The sequence below is a fragment of the Harpegnathos saltator genome, unplaced genomic scaffold, assembly GCF_003227715.2.
Source record: "Harpegnathos saltator strain DR-91 unplaced genomic scaffold, Hsal_v8.6 scaffold38, whole genome shotgun sequence".
NCBI classification, from domain to species: Eukaryota; Metazoa; Arthropoda; class Insecta; order Hymenoptera; family Formicidae; genus Harpegnathos; species Harpegnathos saltator.
In genome coordinates this window covers 2,682,378-2,698,393 of record NW_020230183.1, presented here as the reverse complement: position 1 = coordinate 2,698,393, position 16,016 = coordinate 2,682,378, and the positions used below count along the sequence as shown (strand labels likewise).

The following is a 16,016-nucleotide window of genomic DNA, read 5'->3' as shown; positions in this document are numbered from 1 at the left end:
GTCACCAGGTTTCACGAAAATAGCTTGATTTCTTGATTTTCGTGTCCACCATATTGGATTCGCCATTTTGAATTTCTGTATTCTTTTAATTTTACATTTTGCATCTGAGAAAGCTGAGAAATGTATAAAATTATAACAGATACCAATCTATTCATTTATAGTGCACTTCTAGATGTCAGTAACAATGCTAATTATGCCTACTTGGAATTTGACCAAACATGTTATCATTAAAACTGAGATTAAAAACAGGCTAAACCGAATCTACATACAATCCATATACCATTTTTTAGAAGAAGAATTCACCTTTATAGCGATGCAAAGACAACGAAAATATCTGCTTTTTTGACTAAGTTATGAATTCTTAAATGCGTTACTGGTAACTATAGTTACCAGTAGGCGTTAAAGGGTTAATTAACACCAATTCATATTGCCAATTCTATTTTCGGCCAGTCCCGCGGTTGTTACGCATTTTGGTTCGAGTCGACGGTCAATCTTGAGTCTCTCTCTCTCTCTCTCTTTCTCTCTGTCTCTCTCCCCCTGTCTCCTGATACCGGCATGTCCGATTTTCCGCGCGCGACGTCGCTTAGTTGACTCCTCGCCGTCCTGTAGGAACGCAAGTACGCTCCTCAAAAAGAGCTACTCCGTGGACGGGGTCGTTGTTTTTCGAGAACACACGACCGGCGGACGATGATCCTCCCGATTCACATTCGTCCGTGGAAAGGTAGCTCCCGGGGTGAGAGCGCCCGAGAGAAAGAGGAAGAGAAAGGCAGACACAGAGCGAGAGAGAGTCGTGCTCTCGACGGGGTCGTCGAAAGTTAAATAAATATTCAATCCAGATATCTCTGCCGAACGCGTCTGGCGCGCGCGCGCACGCGCGCCGAGTGCAAAAGCCTCGCGCGCGCGGCGGATTTGGTCGAGAGACAAAGACAGCCGCGCGCGATCACTCGGAGGAGACACACCCGGGCGGATTCTCGAGGCGGAGAAACAGGCGATGACTTTACGGGAAGAACCCTGATTCGAGGGGAAGGAGAGAAAAAACACGAAAAAGTGCCGCAATAGCGTGATAAACTCGAGAGAATAGACACACGTAGAAAAGACTAACGTATTAACGAGCCGCGCTCGAGCACGACTCATCGTACTTGTCCGACTTGTTGCCGTTGTTACCGCGTATGGGATAATGGGTTTTCCCAATCGCGATTTTTCACCGCGCGCGCGTCCACTGACGGATCCGAAGGACGTCGATCGCGGTACATTCCACCTCCGCTGACGCGGAAACGCGACGTCGATCTCATGTCTGACGTGAAATGATATCGCCCCCGGTGAGATGCAACGACGGCTCGCGGACGGCGCTGGATTAAGGTCGATTCACACTATACGGCACGGACCGTCGCGTACCGGCACCGACACGACAAAACTTTAAAACGCGCGTTTTAATGAAACACTATTCACACTAACATCGACATCGATCTGCTCGTTCCGTCAACGGGACGCACCGACCAACATTTTTGCAAACAATATTTTGACGGTGTGTGTGTGTGTGTGTGTGTGTGTCGGTGTTGGTATGTCACTCTGAATCATCAGTAAGAAAGCGGTAGAAAACGAACGCAGCAGAGGATCGAGCGGGAGAAATTAAGCGAAAATGTTAATATTCTGTCGGTGAAATTGCCTCACGGGACGACGATTTTGTTTCTATAGTACAGGTTCAATTAATTTTAACAAATCATAAAATTTACATTGAGGCATTCTAAAATACTGATCAAACTTGTCGTCATATTTTAGTAAGTCTTTGAACAATGTCCAATATTCTCCTTCAAGTTTTCTCTTTTCTAACATTGGATGTACCCATTTTCGATTTCTTTTCTTTTTTATTTTTTCTTTCAGTTCGGCTTCCTCTTCGTCTAAAAGTAAGATTGTAAGAGCCAATTTATCGTCGCTGGACGATCCATCCATTGCGACTGCAACGTCAATTGACAGACAGTTATCGGAACAGTCTGAACATATGCATTAATCTGTCGTGTCGGTGCCGATACGCGATGGTCCGTGCCGTATAGTGTGAATCGACCTTTACGCGCGAGAAAGACGCGGGTGAGAGAGAGAGAGAGAGAGAGAGAGAGAGGAAAAGGTTCCGCGATGAACGCGGAAAAGCGCGGCGGGCGGAAAAAGAGCGAGAAGCGCGCGGCGGCTGCGGGCAATGTCAAGGTATCCAGCGGAACTTTTCTCTACGATCAGAGTGGAGTCGATTACAACACCGTTGTAACGACTGGGAGGGAGGGAAGGAGGGAGGGAGGGGGGAGAGAGAGAGAGAGAGAGACAGAGAAGCGCGGGAGCAGTGCGCGCTTTGTTCACACCGGCGAGGACGACTCGATGATAGCACAATGAGAATGGAGGTACGGTCCTTATCGATCTTCACGCCGTGTCTTTAGGACCCACCAACATCATAGCTCTCAGCCTCGCCTCCTCCGCGTTCCTCTCCCCCTTCCCTAGCTTCAGGATTACATAACTCGCGACCATGGGATTTAACCCGACGGCGAGGCTATCTATACGAGGGTGGTCCGATAAGTACTTAGCCTACAAAAGAAAAACGAAAATTTTGAAAGTGGCGATTTATTTCTCAACATAGTCTCCTTTTAGCTCGATACACTTGACCCAGCGATGCTCCAACTTCTTTAACCCGTCTGAAAAATACGTTTTCTCGAGGTCTGCAAAGTAGGCCTCCGTGGCGGCGATGACCTCCTCATTCGACTCAAACTTCTGCCCGGCGAGTGACTTTTTCAAGTTTGGAAACAAAAAGAAGTCGCACGGGGTCAAATCTGGAGAATACGGTGGATGGGGCAGCAGTTCGTAGCCCAATTCGACCAATTTGACCGTGGCGAGGGCGGAGGTGTGAGCCGGTGCGTTGTCATGGTGGAAGAGCACTTTTTTCTTCGCCAAATGGGGCCGTTTTTTCTGCAATTCGGCGTCGAATCGGCCCAATAATTCGGCATAGTACAGCCCTGCGACCGTTTTGCCCTTCTCCAGGTAGTCGATGTAGATCACACCTTGTGAATCCCAGAAACCTTTCCGGCCGATAGGACAGTCTTCGCCTTCTTCGGAGTACGTTCGCCGGGTGAAGTCCACTGTTTCGACTGTTCCTTGGTCTCTGGTGTGTACCAGTGGATCCATGTTTCGTCGACGGTCACGAAACGACGCAGAAATTCCTTCGGATTGCGCTTAAACAGCGTCAAACACTGCTCTGAAGTGGTCTCACGGTTGCGCTTGTTGTCCGGAGTGAGCAAACGCGGCACCCATCGCGCCGACAGCTTTCTCATGCCCAAAATTTCATGCAGGATATGACCCACGCGGTCTTTTGAGATGCCTACTGTCTCAGCTATCTCGCGCACCTCCAATCGGCGGTCTGCCAATACGAGATCGTGGACTTTTGTCATGTTATCCTCCGTGGTAGCCGTTTTCGGGGCACCTGGGCGTGGCTCGTCAAAAACCGACGTGCGACCACGTTGAAACTCGTTAAACCAATTTTTCACGGTCGCCATCGAAGGAGAAGAGTCACCCCGTACACAGCATCCGCAAGCGCTCTTTGATTTCGCTGCGCGATTTCCCTTCCAAAAACAAGAATCGAATCACCGACCGATATTGCTCTTTTTCCATTTTTCTAAAATCCGCGGACACGCCCGCTTCCACACGCGGTCAAAACACAACTACGAGTCCGATTCGGCTGAAATTTCGACAGTAGCCGTCTACGAGAATGTACTACACGATAGTAAATTTCTCTTGCGATAGTGGCGCCATCGGGCGGTGAGGCTAAGTACTTATCGGACCGCCCTCGTACTTACACGCAAGAACAATCGGGGCGACAAAGAAACGATCTCCGTGCTCTCTGTTTGCCCCCCCTCTCTCAGCCCTCTTTCTTTTTTGTCTCTGTCCGAACTCGAGAATTTTCCGCTTCTCGCTCGCGAAGACGTCGAGAGAACGTCTTGTTAATTCCAGAGTGTTCCGGAAGTCAGAATTGTTCTCCCTCTCCTTCTCTCTCTCTCTCTCTCTATCTTTCCAGTTTTCGTCTCCCGCTTCGTCTAATTACGTCAAGCGTATTTTCTCGATGTGATTCAAGGCGCGAAACGTTCTACTAATCACGAAACGGGAGCAAAGGCGGCCGTCTCGGCTTGGCTTCGCCTCGCGTGAGAGATCGCGAGGTGGCGTCGACGGCGGCGAGTTTATCGTATTCTCGTCTTATTTTTCCCTTCATCTGCGACTTCCATCTCCGCGGGGAGTCGACACTGAGATTTCCGTCATGGCTAAAACATGTGGATGTAAAATGCGTCATGTATGGAGGATACGCGTTATCTCGTAAATCAGACCAGAGGGAGGGAGAAATTATATTATTTTAATTCGCAGAAAAAGCAGAGCGATATAAATACCGAGAAACAGAGATAAGACTCGCGTGTTTTTTTCCTCGCAACGATACATGAACATGTTTAATATTTATCTCCCCCCCCCTCTCCCCCTCCCGATTAATGCAATTTACTCGCACGACACTCGTATTCCGCTATCGTTCAATGGTATATTGACAAATTACAATATCATTCCGGCTCGGTCGCCGGATGGACGTTACAGTCGTCATGTAAGCGCGAGATTAGATACGACGTGTATCACGGGGCAACGATAAGGAAAGCGCGACATTGTCGCGCGCAGCGTCGGCGAGGACGTCGCCCGAAGCAGCACGCACGATGTGAAGAGGAAAACCGACGACGTCTGCAAAAGTCCCTCGTCCGATCGTTGCATGCGCGCGACTTCCGCCGCGCGAACGACACGCTTCATCATCCTCTCCTTTATTCATTTCTTCATTCGTAAGGTCGAGAGCTACTCACGCGTTGTCACGATCTTCAAGATATCACGCGGAGGCCCGCGATCGAGATCGAGATCGAGAGATCGAGAGAGAGAGAGAGAGATCGCTGGAATCAGAAGCGGAGTCAAGTTGCAAATTGGTGCCGCCAACCTTGGAGCCCGCTTGGAGAGCTGTTGGTGCGTTACGCAATTGCGCGCCCGCGCGCATCTCCGTATGTCTACACGAAACTACGCTAAACTTACACGCGCGCGCGCATACATGCATTACACGTACATGTGCATTACATATGCTCAACTGCATCATACGTTGCGTAATAGGAGACCGTCATCCAACCTATGGCGCGGCTCGATCGGATGAGCGCGAGCTGTCCGGTGACCGGTTTCGACGCTGTCGATCGCTTTTAATCGCGCCAAGTGCGCTAGTCGCGAGATGCCTGAATCGCGTCAACGCGCTCCTTCCTGCCTTGCTGATCGAATGATTGAATAACGGCACGCCACGGCACGACCAGTGTGTATTCTTCGACGAAGAGGCGCATGGCGCGACGCGACACAACGAGAGAGAGAGAGAGAGAGAGAGAGGCCAAAAGTAGGGAGCGTTGAACGACGTTATTGTGTCCGGGATGAATTATGCAAGCCGATCTCTCTCTCTCTCTGTTCGGCTCAATGCGAAACAAGAGAATCGATCGTCCGCGGCCCGACAGGTCACGTCGGCCGTAATCTCGCGAGTGCGACGATAACACGCGCGCACCTCCATCAATAATCCCGCGCGCCGAAAGGTCAGGGGTCCTCTCTCCCCCCCCCCTCTCTCTCTCTCTCTCTCGACGATCGTTATTTTCCCGATTGACTGGTTCACTCCAGGTTACACCTGTACGGCTATTTTAACCATTCGCATCCACAGCGGCGCTCGCGCTCGCTCGTCGTGTGCGCGCGCGCGCCTGTGTGTGTGTGCGTGTGTGTGTGTGGACTTATAAATAGAGTTCGATAGGATCGATCCTGAATGCCGTTTATTGCCTCTCGGGGCCGTGCAATTGTTAATAAATATTACGCTCCTCGCGCCGGCACAGCAACGTTCGACCGGAGCGTGCGAGAGAATACGCAGGCGTGTAATTGCGAGGAAGAGGAAGAGCCCCATTGTGTCGCGCCAATTAGCGAGTGCGTACACGAGTGCGCGCGGTCGACGTGTCGACGCGGCGAGTCGCGAATTTTCCGAGAAGCCAGCTGTTATCGGGCCGAAGTGGACGGCCGAAGGCGCAGCCGAATTACATTGCCGTCGTCGAGAGGCAGATACGTGTGTATAATTGGGGGGTACCTTTGCTCGCGTGCACAGCACGATAACTCTGGCGATGTCGCGCGATAAGAAAGACATTGTCTCTCTTGTCCACGAGCAAACACTCGTGCTCGATAGCTCGCGAGTATTTTCGAGCGTGGTAACGTCGAGAAGCTCGCCGTCGGTTACCGCGTTTTTTCTTACGAAATCGCGTTCTCGGCGATCGTGAGGAAGCAGAGCTGGTCCTCTCGTTCGCCGCATCCTTGCACCGGTAACGCCGGTCGTGTCGGCCCCAGTGCTGACGAGCGACTAGTTTCTCGATCGTCAGGAAATCTTTTCGGTCTTTTCCTCTGAAAATCCATTTCTTTCATTGATTCCTTCCTGCTCGATTCTTCCGAACGTTGGACCCCGGCTGAATTCTTCATTAAACGGAACGGTATTTATTTATTTTTATTTATTAATAATATACGGGTCCGACCCCTTCGGTGTACAGTAATTGAGACAATAATACAACGAGTACGAAGATTCTTATACGATAAAAAGAGAAAAAAAATAAAAAAGAAAAAAGGAAAAAGATAAAAGAGAGAGAGAGAGAAAAAAGAAGAAAAAAAATTCCTTTTATCGTCGCTAATATCTGATGGACAAGTACATCAACGAGCCGACACTGATTTCCTATCGAAAAGAACCGGTTTGTAGAAAAATCGAGCGAAAAAATATGATCGACTTAAAACAGCCGATTCTCGGAGGAGAAAGGTCGATTTTCTCGAGATTCGATCGAGATCGCTCGTCACTAGTCCCAAAGTTCACTCATCCGTCTGGCTCGCATTATTGCGCTGGTCTAAAGCGCGCAAATGTTCGGCCTCCCGGCCGATCGATCCGCTCGGTAAATCGAGTACGACCTGCTGTTACCGCGCGTGTGTGCGTTATCGCGTACGAAGTCTCTTTCTCCCTCTCTCTCTCTTCCCCTCTCGTTCGACTGTGCTGAAAGCGACAGCGGTGAAATAAACTCGCGGATGGGTAAATATATTGTCACCCGCGAAGCCGAGTTCGGTTCCCGAATTAGACCCCGCGGGGACGACGGTCGCCGCGCCGCGGTTCGCCGATCGATCGGCGATTTATGACGGAAGTGGTCGCGCGCGCAAATTCTCCATGAATATCGCGCGAACGGAGCGACATTCCGCCAATTAACTGATTAATAGCCTAGGATTAATAATGAGGACATTAATAGCCTCTTTTTCTGTCTGTCTCGGCGTTGCCATCGCGTCGCTAAACTACGTGCGTCGAGTGTCGAGCGACGACGACGACGACGATACCGGGCCGACTTCGTCGTCAATTTTCCGGCGCAGCGAACGTTTTTTCAACACTGATAAAACGATTAGATTAAGCGCGGCTCGAGAATGCACTACGAGCGGAGAAATACGTGCGCTCGCGCGCTGTGCGCATAAGGCACATTAGGGACTAGTTGAAAACAAAGCTTGACGTCAGCTTGAGGAAAGAAGCTTCTTCGTGTTACTCCTCCGTTTGCGAATGCGCGTTGAATACAGATCAATCCCCGATTAGGCGAAACTGACGTAATTAACAGCGCGAGTCACGTGGAGTCGGGGAATACGTAATTACACGCAGATACGACGCGAGGAAATCAACCCGCTTCGATGTTCCCCGAATAAGGAGCAGTGTCTGACAAAGCGAACAGCGGAGCAATTTGCGGTCGCAATAGTCAGCTCTCATCAAATGCATATGATCGCCGCAAATATTCCTCGAACGTAAACACGTGGCGATCAAGTTGTAAAAAGAAAAAAACAGATGGCGTACGCGCGCAGCATACGGCATACATCGTCAAGTTTAAGGTCGAAGTGCGAGGCGCTGACCTTGGCGAGATTCGCTCGGCTCGCGGCACGGTCTTCCGCGGGATGTTGAAACAGCGATAACGACGACGACGACGACGACGAGAGTGAGAAGGAGGATCGATCGATCGGGCAGAACAGACAGATCGTAGACACGATCGTCCCGATAAAACGACAAACGTTCCGTCGGAACGGCATCTCTCGGCGAAAACACCTTCGTGTAGAAATGTCGATTTTTTTTTTCAAACAGATCGATTCGAATCACGAAGAAAAAAAATCGATCTTTAAAAAAATCGGTTTGTAAAGAATCGATTTCAGAAAATCGATTTGAATCGGTATGCAAGTAAAGTGAACCACTCGTTAAAAAGTATACCATCTGTCAAATTTCTACACTCTAAAGTAGACCTCGTATGATACATATAAAGTTTAATATGAATTAAAGAAATTAAACAGATGGTACTCTTTTGGTTGTGCTGTGTGTGGCCGCGACAAGATAGAAAGAGAGCTTTAAATCTTTTGTGCTAAGGATTTAATTAGTTTGACAAACGTCAATCAAGGCTTTTTAAACGAGGGTTATTAAATAAGAAATCACGTTTACTATTATATGCATATACATATGTACACAATGTATACTATTATGTGGAGTGGCTGTGATCGGTTCGCGCGTTCCGTTCCGTTGAAAATTTTCGCCCATCGGAACATCGGCGGAAACGCAACTTAATGTGCATCGTGCAGCCGTTAAGTGAGTCCAAATATTACAACTAAAAAGAATTAAAAAAAGAAAAAACCTATATTATTACACTAGGAAAAATATATTGTTGCGTGAACCAAAATTTTGTTGCAACAACAAAATAATTTAGTTAAAATATGCCCAACAAAACTGTTTAGTTCCTGTAAACAAATATCTTGTTTGATTACGGTTTGTTCGTATAACGTAATACTTTTGTTATAGCAACCAAAAAGCTTTAACTATATGAACTTTGTTAAAAATACTATAATTTCTTTTTTAATATATAAAATCTAAATTTTAGTGCACAGAAAGACAAAATAGTATCCATTGGGCATTATTTTAGTTTATGTAAAATAATATTTCGTTACTGTGTAATTTTTATGGATAAAATAACTAAAATGTTTATTAATTTTTATGTATGAAGTCTAAGGGCAAAATCATTTGGTCCAGAGAACAAAGCAGAAAAATATATTTAGTTGAGACAACTAAATATTTTGTTACATAAGACAAGATATTTGGTTGCTATTAAAAAATGCCTCGACTAAACAGTTTTGTTAGAGACACTAAATTTTTTTCTCCTAGTGTAGTAGAAACTGAAAAAGTCGTGTTGGCGATTTTTCGAATTTACAGAACGACCGTTGAATCGGTTCAGCTGCAGAAAATCGATTTGAAATCGATCTTTTAGGCTCCGATTGATCGATCTTCGATTAAATCGATTTAAAATCGGCATTCCTATCTTCGCGCGCCGCTCGACGAAGTCAGTTCGCCGCGGAGTCGAAGGCACGTCACGCTTATGCGCGCGATAACTTTATGCTAATGCGCGAAGAGCAGATGACGAAAAAAAAACACATTTATTTCGCCGGCTTTCCATCGTGGATGAATAAACGCAGGTTTGCGCGCCGTCAATCGTGACGCGCGCGCGGGGAAGCCACGTAGGAGAATGAGAGGAGAGTCACGCCTCGTTAAATCGATCCATCTCCTGCGTTTATCGCGCGCTCCTATCGCGCTCTTATCGCGAGAGGGATCGGCTATTGCTTGCGCAATGGCTATCGCGGTCCCCTCCGCGATTCATAACGCGCGAACACGATGCGCGTATACGAGTCGAGTCCGATCGATCAGCGGCGCCGTTGAAGCGCGGATAGAACGCGTCTCGTGTCCGCGCGGATTCACTTGAGCCGGGCCTTTTTATTGGTCAATATGCGGAAGCGAAAGCGATTGGAGAGACGCGCTGGAAGAGACGAGCCGCGCTGTGTCGTACTAAATCGTTCTCGGGGAGCGCATTCCAATTACTTGGCGCTAATGAAACGACCTCACCGGCGCGGCAGCGGGACGGAAGACGCGCGACGGTCTTCAACTTGGCTTCTTCTACGTGTCCGACACAGTCCCGCGCCTCGTGCACGTGACACGTGTGCATGCGGCGAGAGAGGGGGCAGGGAGACGGAGAGAAATAGAGGAAAGGAGAGAGAGAGAGAGAGAGAGAGAGAGAAGCGGAGGGTCGCGAGACCAGGCAGGTTCAACCGTGAGCGCGTCTATGGATGTCCCGCTACTAAATATAACCGCTGTTTGCTGCGGCTATTTCCTACTCGAGATAAACGCCGCTCGAGAGGGAAGAAAGGTCTCCCTGCGCGCATCTTCGTACGTGCGTCTCTCTCTCTCTCTCTCTCGCTTTGTTTCTTCTCTCGGGCGGAGTCTTCCTCCCGCCGCGTCTGACCTCCGCCGATCGGCGACTTACTTCATCGCCAGATTCTCTATCAAAGTCGAATCGATTCCCAGGCTTCTCCGTAATTTTCAGTCGATAATTTGTCATCGATCCCCGATGATGCACGCGACGCGCGTACACACGTGCGTACACTAGGAAAAATGTATTGCTGCGTGAAGCAAAATTTTCTCGTGACAACAAAATAATTTGGTTAAAATATTCTCAACAAAACTGTTTAGTTCCTGTAAACAAATATCTTGTTTGGTTACGGCTTGTATTCGTATATATAACGTTTGTTATATCAACCAAAAAGCCTCAACTGTATGAATTTTGTTAAAAAATACTATAATTTTTTCTTAATATATAAAATCTAAATTTTAGTGCACAGAAAGACAAAATAGTATCCATTGGGCATTATTTTACTTTATGTAAAATAATATTCCGTTATTGTGTAATTTTTATGGATAAAATAACTAAAATGCTTAATTTTTATGTATGAAGTCTAAGAACAAAATCATTTGGTCCAGAGAACAAAGCAGAAAAATATATATTTAGTTGAGACAACTAAATATTTCGTTATATAAAACAAGATACTTGGTTGCTATTAAAAAATGCCTAAACCAAACAGTTTTGTTAGAGGTACCAAATTTTTTTTCCTAGTGCGTGAAAGCACGCGCGCGCGATACGCGAGAAGTAGCGTACAGTGCGGATTAATAGAAGCGTAATTTAATGTCGAATACCTAATTGGGACTGCATGTAATAATTGAACCGACGTAATTTGACGACGTTGAATATTTATGACTCTAATGGAGTTACATAATTACACCGACGAGAGCGGGCTCAATGCTGGAAATTGCTATTTCGGGGGAAGCAGCGGAGAGGAAAGCAAAAGAAAAGGAGGGGGGGGGCGCGCTAATCGACTCGCGATCCCGAATCACCGCGACGATGCCCGCCGCGGTGCGGCGCAAACGACGACGTTCGAAAAGGCGAGAGACGCTTTCGGATCCACAAGCTCACCCGGATTCGCAGATCCCCGACGAGAGCCTCTGTTGTGCCAACAAACACGCGCAAATCTGCCCATTCCGCGATAAACGGAGTCGCGGCCGCGCCGCGTATTACAAGCTCGTCGCAGATTGCCGCAAGGTTAAGTCGTGCCAAACGCTTTTGAAATCGCGCGCAAACCGGGGATACAGTCGTCAAAGCGCCATTTTTTCAGCCCGTCAAGCCAAGGCGAGCGCGCAACGCCGACAGTAGGAGAGTCGGTTCTAAGGTCGAGAGAGAGTGAGAGAGAGAGAGAGAGAGAAAAAACTTTCGCCGACGGTATTATTCGCGGCAGCACTTTGCTCGCTGAGAGAAGAAATATCTCCCTCCCCTCCCTCTCGCTCGCTCGCTCGCTCGCTCCCTGCAAGCATTCTCCAGGTACGGCCGATCACATCGGAAAAATCGCCGATGAAGAAAGCACGAAAGCGAAAGCCCCGCGCGATCGTCCAAGGTCTCGGGGATTTTATCAAGAGAGCGAGCGCGCGTCCGGAGGAACGCGCGGGCGGAACGAATTCGTCGGCCTCTCTCGGAAAGTCTCAACGACGAGTTAATTTCGCGCGAGCGCGACGCTACTGCGCCGTGAAGCAGCGGCGTCTATAACGTTTGCATAACAAAGGCGAAGTCGAAAAAGCGCGAGAGAGCGTATCGCGCGACGCGGCCTTTCAGAAAAGTGCACGAGTCGTTCGTAAGGAGGAAGAGATCTCTCGCTCGACGAAATTTCAGCTCGCCCGGTCGTAATCCCCCGACGATATTTCACGTCGCGATGTTTGCACGGTAAAAGGCCAAGAATGCGCATGCATAAAAAAACACCTCGCTCCCGGTTTCAGGTAGCCCGAGGAAACTGCGGCGCGAATTCCGGTGGCGAGTTAACGAACGGAGGGCCGATGTTCCCGTGAGGGATTCTTATCGCACGTCAAATTTAGACGGATTCTCGTTTCGTCGAGAGCGGATATCGGAAAACTCGCGAGTTATTTCCGAGCATTTTCTTCCTCAGCGACGAGTTAACGAATGCGCAACAAAATTTTGAAATACGAATCTCGCGCGAGAGACAACCCGCCGCCTTTGTAGCCGCGCGTTTGTGTTTGTGTCTCTCAGGCTGTTTCACACGCGCGTCTGTGACACCACCGGGGGCTGCAAATACTTAGCCTAAATTCGCGCGCCAACAAGATACGTAGAGCCGAGACGCGCAGTAAGGTAAACGTCCCAGTAGCCGACCACTTTGAAAAACAAATATTTACTCTTTATTTTAACAATAATGTGCGAAAGTAATAAAATTATTGTAAGGAAAGCTCCGATATTTGACGATTAGCTGGAAAAAAAATATACCCAACCCTTGTGATACTTTTGTATTAAAATAAAAATTAATCAAGTATGCACCTGTGTGTGGTTTGGCAAAATAACGCTCCGTCGTTAATAAACTCATCGAGAGATAACATCTACATTAATATTATTTCCCGTTAGCACACGTTACTAATTTTCTAATTGCGGTTCTAAAGCACTGGGACAAATTATACCCGAACACTGGGCCGTAACAACTGTTTCAACTGTCCGGTCACTGCTACATATCAATGCACTTCGTTACTTGTGTAAATATTTCCTTAATAATAGATATGTACATTGCGCAGTTAAAAACGTTTCTTTTGTAAAACGTACTTTTGTCAAAAATTTCTTGCGTGTAGAAAGTTTCGTGTCAAATTTTCTACACAGTCGTGTGTTAATTTAACACAGCACATGTTGTGTCACTTAGACTTTCTTGTGTTAAATTAAGATTAACCATTTTCAAGTGTTAAAATAACATTTTCAAATGTTAAAATAAACACAATTTATATGTAAATGCATGAATTCTTGCTCTGACATATTATATGTCACGTTAAAGTCAACAGCTAAAATGTGTTAATTTCCTCATTCTCATAACAGTTGTCCATGTGTTACATTATACAAAGGTTGGATTTTTAACGCATGGATTATGTCAGTCCGACATTTTCATTTCATCAAATCATCAGATCATTACTTTTCCCAAATGCTGAGGTAATAACATTCATTGTATGTCAATTTAACACAAACTGTGCGATCTTCTTGACGGCATTTCGAATGTTAAATTTTTTACTTATTATGCGTGTTACTTTTTAACATATCTGCTGTATGTTAATTTAACACATAAATGAGAATGGAGACATATGAAATATGTTGAATTTAACACATCATTTCTTACAGTGTGGGGTTTAAATCATTTTTCTCTATTTAAGGGATCTTAAGTTTTCGAGTAAATGCAAATATTTCTATCAAAACTACTCTTAGTACTGTATATTGTATTTTTGTGACGACCTACGTTTGAACGTCCGGTTACTCCGGGATATTTACCTTACAACGATCGCGGCCGTCTGTGTGTTTGCACGCAAATTTGCGCATCGCTATCCTCCGCGACACAACCGCGAGAACAAACTGCGACTCGGGTAACAAAGTCATGTCCGCTCGAAGCGTGGATTCTACGTTAAAAAGTTCCGTCACATTCGGAAGTTTCAGAAATTCTTCATCGAGACTTTCCTCTACATTGATATTTCATCATCAGGCGAACTTTTCGTAATCCGCTTATCGCGTCTTTATTGTCGGAAATTTCTTTTCCGACGTTCGGAAGCACGGCGGGAAGAAAAGAGTTGTAAAGGCGCATCCCCTACTGAATCGCTCTAGCCTGCTCGAGTTACTTTTCGCCGTCAGCTGCCTGACGGTAGGCAGGCTTACTCCTGGTGTCACTGACCTTGTCCTCGGATTGTTACAGTGTAAACAATCGATTTGCACCTCCCCGTTGTGTGTTCCTCCCTGCTTTATTCGTTGAGTCTTGGAATTCGAACTGCCAATGTCACGCGTTTGTCAATGTTTCCCATGTTAAGTGTACATCGGACTGAAGAAAACTCCGTCGTCGAGCGCATGACGGTAAAGTGAAAACGCCGATGACGCATCGAATGCGCTACGCGGCGACCGATTGGAAGATACAATACGACGAAGCAGGCATTCTACAATGTGTTCTCTGCTTCCTGTTCCTTGATCTTTTCCCGGCTCGAGGCAGAAGGTTGAAGTCAAAAAGAGCTGACGAGAAGGAGACAGACAGAGAGAGAGAGACAGAGACAGAGACAAAGAGAGAGACAGAGACAGAGAGAGAGAGAGAGAGAGGGGGGGGCGGACGGGGTCGAATTAATTTTTGAACGAGGTGAGCCACTCCAGGCGCGGCCAAGCGAGACGAGGAGCTTAGTACGAAACAAACCCACCCCTGGCTCCCGATATACACACAGAATCCAGCGCGTGAATCATCCGCGTCTCTCTGCGTGAAACTTCGAGGGCCGTGCGCGAGTGCGCGACGTAGCGCGTCACGAAAACGTCAACACTTCGCACGACCTCCATGGACGAACAAAGCGACGTCCGGGGAGCCCTCGCAACAACGACGCGCAGCGGCTACTACGTAGCTACAAAGTAGTGGTCGCGTCGCGCTTCGAGTCGATATCGCGCTCGGATGTCGGACGAGTGCGAAACTTTCCGCGCGAGTCCTCCGGACGATCCCGCCAGGGCTCATTAATGCCGTACGGCGAATCGATCGACGAAAGCCGGCACAACAGGAATTCGACGGCCCCACACACACACACACACACACACACACACACACGCACACGCACGCATACACACGACGCGACCGTTCCGTGTCCGGGGTTGCGAGAGAGGAAAGGGGGCAGAGGGGGGGGGAGAGAGAGAGAAAGAGAGAGACAAAGACAGAGAGGGCAGAAGCCGAGCTGGGCGCAAGAAGAAACAAGCATGCGAGAGAGTTCGTCCAGCGTCGAATTTTACGGCTGCTCGCGAGATCGCGTACCGGTTTCGTTCGCACAGGGCGATTGCGCGGTGCGGCGCGGCGCGGCGCGACGAGACGGGCCGACAAACCGCTGCATGCACGAGCGAGATGTCGGCGGCGTGCGGCCGATGTTGCCAACGACGAGACGTGGCGAGACGAGCGTGTATCGAAAGCGACACGAAGCACCGCTCACCTTGAGACGTTTGAGCTTGCCATCCCTTGCCGCGTTGTACACCACGCTCTTAAAATCCATTTTCACATACTCCTTCCTACGTCACGATGCGACGGCGATGCAGGCTTGGCTGGCTGGCTGGCTGACTGCTTGATTTGCCTCGCGTTGCTCTCCGTGACACGTATTCCCTCGATCTTTCGCGCTTCGTACGAGAGAGAGAAAGAGAGAGAAAGAAAGAGAGAGAGAGAGAGAGACAGAGGTCCGTTTAGGATCGGCGGTGATCCCAGCTCCCTCGACAGCGAGGCGAGAGAGACGTTGCCGAAAGCGCTCGGTTTTGCAGTGGTGCAGGCCGAGAGAGAGAGAGAGAGAGAGAGAGAGACGAGAGGACGGGACGCGATCGCGGCTGGCTGTGTACACTCGGACGCGCGAAAGAGAGAGAGAAAGAGAATCTCGTCGGCCTACAGTGAAAGGGACCGAGAGAGATGGGCGGTCGCGCTCGGCTGTTTCCGTCCGTAGCTCGCTCGCTCGTCAGATATTATAACTCGTACAAGTCGTATACTACAACTCACTCCGCTCGACGGTTCGTCAG

The 16,016-nt window shown here is 48.2% G+C and overlaps 1 protein-coding gene across 1 annotated transcript in view; it reads right to left on the bottom strand.

Annotated features, from left to right (window-relative positions):
• The window catches only part of LOC105181179 (protein fem-1 homolog CG6966), a 47,412-nt gene that overhangs the window by 31,318 nt on the left and 78 nt on the right, over positions 1 to 16,016 (bottom strand). The window contains exon 1 of the mRNA XM_011137788.3: positions 15,449 to 16,016. This exon is cut by the window's right edge and continues 78 nt beyond it. Coding sequence (XP_011136090.1) covers positions 15,449 to 15,508 — 60 coding nt within the window. The 5' untranslated portion in view covers positions 15,509 to 16,016. The remainder of the gene's footprint in view (positions 1 to 15,448) is intronic.